Consider the following 6,307-nt stretch of genomic DNA (forward strand, 5'->3'; position numbering starts at 1 on the left):
GTGACAGCACCCCAAAACTGCCCCTCGGCGGCATACAGCACTGCCAGCCAGCCTCTTCCTCCTCCTCAAGGGCTGTAATATAGGCCATATTGCCAAAAGATTCTTTGCCTTCGCGGCAACGCGATGGCGGCAAGGCCTCTTTGCGCGCCCGCCCTCGTCACGCCGAAGACCAACCGACGTCGGACCGCGGTGAGACCACGCCGCCCCCCGCGCCCGTCCGCGCCCGCAACGTGAACACATACATACGCGCGTCCCTCACCGCACGGAAACATACGCGCTGGCCGCGCACACAGCCTCACATGCAGCGCAGTCCGCATGCCCGCGCCCTGGGCCGCCGACGACCCGGTCGGGCGGGCTGAGTACGGGGTGTGGACCGTGAGTTGACCAGGGGTTGTGCGCCGGGCCCTCCTGCTCGGCTCCAGCCAGTAGACAAGTCTTGTCACTAACAGAGTAGAATTCTACGAATACAAGCCCCTCTCACAGCAGACTGGCACGAACTAGCACCACAAAAGGCAAACAAAACAGCAGACAACGGCCCCTTATGGGCCGTCGAAGAGGCCGTCATACTCCAGAGTAGAAGGATCTGACCTCGGGGCCGATGTGACCAAGCGCTGGTAGCGTGGTTTTACCTCACACCCATGGTCTCACAGACACAGTGTGCCGGCAGTCGCCGAGCACTTGGAGCACTTGGAGTGCAGTCGGCAACCTCACATCGAGCAGTGTCGCTCAGATTTCCAGAAAAAACCAAAGAGGCCGCAGCACGTGTGTGAGTGAGGCGCGAGACCTTCCATGGCCTCCCACCGCATCGGCGCCCGCGTCGCGGGCCTCTCGCCAGCGCAGCTGTGCGCCATCATCGAGGCGCAGGCGGGCGCGAGCGCCGCCGCGCTGCGCGTGGCGGAGGAGCACGCCGCACGGCTCGTGGAGCAGCCCGAGTGGGTGCTCTCCGAGGTCCTCCTCTCGCCGGACCTCGCCCCGCACATCCTCGGCCAGCTGCCGACTAAGGAGCACGCCGCCAAGGGGACGTGCCGCGCGTGGCGCCGCGGCTGGAAGGAGACGCTGGCGCGGCGCAAGAGGCCGCGCCTGCTCGTGTTCGGCGGCGAAGGCAGCGAGGGCGAGTTCCTCAGCTCGTTGGAGCGGTACGACCCGTCAACGAATGAGTGGGAGGAGGAGGCTGTGGCGCCGATGTTGCCGCCGACACGATCCGGTGTACGCTGGTCGATGCTCGACGGCAAGTGGTACGCTGTGGGTGGGGCGGCGGCACCCAGCTCGGTGGAGCGGTACGACCTGGCTACGAAGGTATGGGACGCAGTGGCGCCGATGGCGACAGCACGGTATCTCAACGCCGTGGCGGTGCTCGACGGCATATACGCTGTGGGCGGCGAGGACTACGAGGTCCCCCCGGGGGCCGCCCTCCGCTCCATGGAGCGGTACGATCCCGCGACAAACGCGTGGGAGGCGGTGGCACCGATGGCGGCGGCTCGGAAAGACTTCGACGTGGCGGTGCTTGACGGCAAGCTGTACGCTGTGGGTGGCCTAAATGCCGACGAAGGTGCCCTCAGCACGGTCGAGCGGTATGATCCCGCGACGAACGTGTGGGAGGCGGTCGCGCCGCTGACGAGGGCGATGGAGTGTCTCAGCGTGGCGGTGCTCGACGGAAAGCTGTATGCTATTGGCGGGTACGGTGACGGCTACCTCACGTCCGTGGAGCGGTACGACCCGGCGTTGGATGCGTGGGAGGCGGTGGCGCCACTGGCGACTGCGCGGGCGGGGCACGGCGTGGCGGCGCTCGACGGCAAGTTGTACGTTGCTGGCGGGTACGACGGCAGCAACTACCTGAGTTCGGTGGAGATGTACGATCCGGCCGGGAATGCGTGGGAGGAGATGGCGCCACTGGTGACGGCGCGGAGTGTTCATGGCATTGCCGTGCTGTAAGGGAAATGAGTCCAGTCGACTCTCTACATGAATGTCGTGTTCTCGAGTGGTGGGGGAAGCGGCCCGCATCACCCTGAGACCGTCCGACCCACACGCGAAAAGAATAACAAATAACGTACCTTAAGGTACGACCCTCCCGAAAGTGGTATTAGTACGCCCATGAAAAGGGGACCCCGCACAATCGCTCCGTCGCTCCTCTCGGCCACTGGAGTGACGGGCTCCGTCAACCATTGAAGACGCCGCGTGTCGCGCGTGCGCCGGATGGGCTGCTTCTAACTCGATCGCGTTCCGCTCGAGATACAGCTTGATGTGCGAGTTGGAGTGGTCTCACGGAGTCGGCGCCGCCGCTCGGCGCTGTTCTGCTGGTTTGGCGATCCAGCGCTGCTCGTCCAGACAGAGGCTGCCTCCACTCCTGAGCTGCTCAGGCGCCTGGTCAATCAAGGCCACCCACCGGCATGCTCTGGGAGCGCGGATGCACACCAGCTCGCGCTGCTGGACCCACGGTGGCTGCCTTCGGCCACCGGCAGCGCCGGTGTGACGACATGCTGGCGGCGGTCTTCCGCAAACTACTGTCAGGCGAGTGCACGACGAGATATGACCATGTGGGCGCTCGCATGTGCATGTGTGCTCAGGGCACCTCAGGGCTGCTGCGTGACGCGTGGCTCGGCTTCGCGAGCGCTTGTGAATTTTCTGTGATTTTTTGTACTAATAGCACTTGCGGGAGTGGTAAAGCAACAAGAGGGGCGGATGGCATGCCGATGTGGCGTGTTTTTTATTGTCGCCGGCGATACCTAGAGCGTATATCTTCTCAACCCTGTAAACCACCCCACTCCAGTGTAGGGGGGGGGTCTGGGGGGGGCTTTGCCCCCCCCAGCGGGGGGGCTTGGGGGGGCAGAGCCCCCCCGAAGAAAATTTGCCATTTCAAGGCCAAAAATACGAAGTTTTTAACCCAAATTTGAGCCGTGTCACGCCTATCGGCCCCCTCGAACGGCGCTCCTAGTGACTCATTAGCGCTCCATCCACACCTCATATTGCACCTCATAAAGCAAAAAAGTTGTGTTTCAACCTCTACTGGTTGGGGGGGCAAATGTGTGCGAAATAAGTTAAGGAAAACTATTAAAGTGAAAAATATCCGCCCCGAATCGATATACCCCAGCCAGGTATTTCAATTGACCTTACAGCTACCTGTAAGTCTTACAGTGAACTTACAGCCGCAATCGAAATACCCAGGCTTGGTATCTCATATAGGGTGGGGTTTTTCAAAAAAATGCAGTAAAAGCGTTGCAAATCGCCTCGAATGGTTGCGGGTGGTCACCGGGACTATAGTGTACTTATTCGATTGATCTCACTGAACACTCGCGATTCTAAAACAAACTTTTTCGCAAAGTCATAACAGTCGCGCCGTGCTCAACATGACGCGTTCTCGGCATCGCCGCGAGCATGAGATACAGAAGGCAATCGCTCACTTTTTGCGCGAACACTGGCCTGACATGCCCTTTGTGGGTTCTGTCAATGGCGCCTTCCTTGGCGGCGGTCGCCTTGGCGCCATACGATGGAACGCACTCCGAACAACCGGGAGCTCGAGCGGCTACCCGGATGTTTTCGTGCACTGGCGAGGAGCCTTCAACGAGATCGGCTTGGCAGTCGAGGTGAAAGTACCCGGTGCTCGGCTGCAACCACGCCAACAGGAGTGGCGCACACGGTTGGTTCGGGCGGGTGCTGTGTTGTCGTCGTGCATTCACTCGATGAGTTTGTGCAAGCTCTCAACAGCTACCTAGGAGACACGCCAGCACCGGCAGCGGAGAGCGACAATTCGGCAGACTCGATGCAGAGGGCGGATGAGGCACTAGACGAGGTTGCCGCCGAGGCCGAGGAGTTCGAATACGGGGCGTGGGGCACTTGGGGATACGATTATTCTTCGGCGCCGGCTGCTCCGGCACACTCTGCACCGGCTCAGCCTGGAAGCTCACTTGAGACTGCGATATCTCTCTAGAGCACGGCTGCGACCGCCGGCTTTGCCGGCTTGTATTTATTTCGATCGATCAGGCTGCCTGCTGCAACCAAGAAATCTGCAACCGGTTCCTGTGGGTTGGGTAGTCTGTATCAGAGCACAACTCGAGCCGTCCGCAAATTTTCTGTTTTTTGGTTCGAGAGCTAGTGGATAAGTTGTTTGCAGCCCCGTTTTGATAAAAGATAAAAAAGAAAAAGCTCGCGGTGTGGCGGGCGGCGCTGTGGAGACCTGAAGGCCCGGAAGGTTGTGCCGGCTCAGCCGCGCGGCGAGGCGGCGGCGAGGTCTCCGAATCGATTGCTCCGGAGGAGCGCTGTTGAGGTGCGCCACCTCTTGAGCGCCTCCTCTCCGGCGCTCTCAGGCCGCAGCCTTTGCGTGGCCGTTGCGCTGCTGCGGCTCGCCGCCGGCACCGCTCACCGCCGCCCCCCTCACCGCCGCGCGAGCACGGCGCGCGGACCGAGCTGTCGCGTTGGTTCGGACGGATTACTGCCGCGGCGCGCTCGAGGGCGGTGTTCGCTTCCCCGCACGGCAGCAGATGACGCTCTAGTTCCCGCCGCCACCTCATTTTTAGGCGCAGCTGCTGCGGCTCGTCGCCCACCGCCCCGTCGCCGCTCCCCTCGCCCGCGCGTGGCGCGCGGACTCAGTTGTCGCGACGCAGCCGGCGGCGGCTCTCGGCGGCGTCTCTGCGGCGTGCAGCGCCGTGCTAGGTCGCCGGCGGCCGTCAACCAGCCCGTCGCTCACCCGGCCGTGAGCCCGAGTCTTGGTCGAGTATATAGGCGGCTCCGAGCGGCGACGCTGGGTCCACCGCCGCGAGCCGCGCGGCGGCGGTCGCGACGCAGCCGGCGGCGGCTCTCGGCGGCGTTTTGGTGGCGAGCGGCGCAGTTGCGTTCACCCGGTGATTAGCCGCTAATCGCAGCCTCCGAGCCGATGCACTATCGACGAGCCTCTATCAGCCCCGCTCGCACCGCCATAGGCCTCGCCACCGCCGCCACCGACTCACCTCGCCGCTCGGGTGGCACCTCCGGCAGGCTCTGCGGCTTGCGCGCCGGCCGCGAGGGCCGCCATGGCCGCGTCCGGATCGGTGGCGACCGCCGCGCCCGCGGGAGCGAGCGCGACCGACCTCGACGCCGCCGAGGCTCAGCCTGCGAGGCGTCGTAGCGGGCGCTGCCCGCCGCGCCTGCAGCAGAAGGAGCGCCACGCTTGCTCGCGCGCGGCGACGACCGGCACCGTGGCGCTCGCTCGACGGCGACGGCACGCGCGGCGCGGCGTACCCGCGCGTCTGGGCGGCGGCGGGCGGCGGCGCCGAGGCTGCTGCCGCCGTGGCAGCGCTGTGGCGGCGGCGAGGGCGACCGGCCGAAGGCGCGGCGCACACACGCGTGCTCGCTCCCGTACTCGCGGCGACGGCACGCGCGGCAGTGCGTACCCGCGCGTCCGGGCGGCGGGCTCGGTGGCGTCTATGCCGATCTGTAATGTGCGTGTGAGGGCCCGTATGTGGGTCGTTTGAGCCGGTGTGAGCTTGACGGCCCGAGATAAGTGCGGTTTGGGACAGCTCGGGCTTGCTACGGATGGGCCTGGGCCAGGAGAGCGACAGAGATGGCGAGGTGGTGAGCTGAGCGAGGCTGGAGAGTCCGCGCGTGTGACCGCGTGTGAGTTCGCGCACAAGTGCCAAGAAGCGCATGTTTGCGGCGATTGCTCAAAACTGTGGGAGAGAAGGCCTACATATTATGACTGAACCCATGCCCCTGGTGCATGAGGACTGCGGGACGGGATATCGCGTGGCGCCGATATAATGACCTCCGAAATGCCCTCTCGCAATCGCCTCGGATGGGTCGCTCCACCGGCCACCGGGACAATCTCGAGCCCTCTCCGTGGCATCACGAGCCGGTGTGAGCTTGAACACCCGAGACAAGTGCGGTTCGGGATAGCTCAGGCATGCTACCGATGGTCCTGGGCCAGGAGAGCGACAGAGAAGGCGAGGTGGTGAGCTGGGAAGCCGCTTCGTCGGCACCTGGACGTGTCGCGATGAACTGCCGAAAAGCACCTTTTGCGGCTATTGCTCAAAACTTCGGGAGAGAAGGCCTACATATTATGACTGCATCTATGCGCCTGGTGCATGAGGGCTGCGGGTCGGGACATTTCACGGTCGGTGGCGCCGGTGATGGCCTCCGGAAAGCCCTCGCAATCGCCTCGGATGGGGTCCACCGGAGACCAATCTCGAGCCCTCTGCGTGCCATCACGAGCCGGTGTGAGCTTGCAGACCCAAGGTAAGTGCGGTTCGGGACAGCTCGGGCGTGCTACTGATGGGCCTGGGCCAGGAGGGCGGCAGGGAAGGCAAGGCGGTGAGCTGGGAGCAGGAAGTAGCGCTTC

At 63.9% G+C, this 6,307-nt stretch overlaps 2 protein-coding genes across 2 annotated transcripts in view; one reads left to right on the forward strand and one right to left on the reverse strand.

Annotated features, from left to right (window-relative positions):
• Nucleotides 1-789: 789 nt before the first annotated feature.
• EMIHUDRAFT_202891 (hypothetical protein) lies at nucleotides 790-2,166 on the forward strand (the record flags this gene model as incomplete). The annotated part of the gene is made up of 2 exons (XM_005784609.1): nucleotides 790-1,022; nucleotides 2,100-2,166. 2 exons carry the CDS (start codon nucleotides 790-792, stop codon nucleotides 2,164-2,166), a joined length of 300 nt encoding a protein of 99 aa, XP_005784666.1.
• Nucleotides 2,167-4,936: 2,770 nt separating this feature from the next.
• Nucleotides 4,937-6,307, reverse strand: part of EMIHUDRAFT_202894 (hypothetical protein) — a gene marked incomplete at both ends in the record, with an annotated part of 1,627 nt that continues 256 nt past the window's right edge. Inside the window, one exon of the mRNA XM_005784610.1 lies at nucleotides 4,937-5,060. Coding sequence (XP_005784667.1) covers nucleotides 4,937-5,060 — 124 coding nt within the window. The remainder of the gene's footprint in view (nucleotides 5,061-6,307) is intronic.

This window comes from Emiliania huxleyi (assembly GCF_000372725.1).
Source record: "Emiliania huxleyi CCMP1516 chromosome Unknown EMIHUscaffold_17, whole genome shotgun sequence".
Lineage (NCBI taxonomy): Eukaryota > Haptophyta > Isochrysidales > Noelaerhabdaceae > Emiliania > Emiliania huxleyi.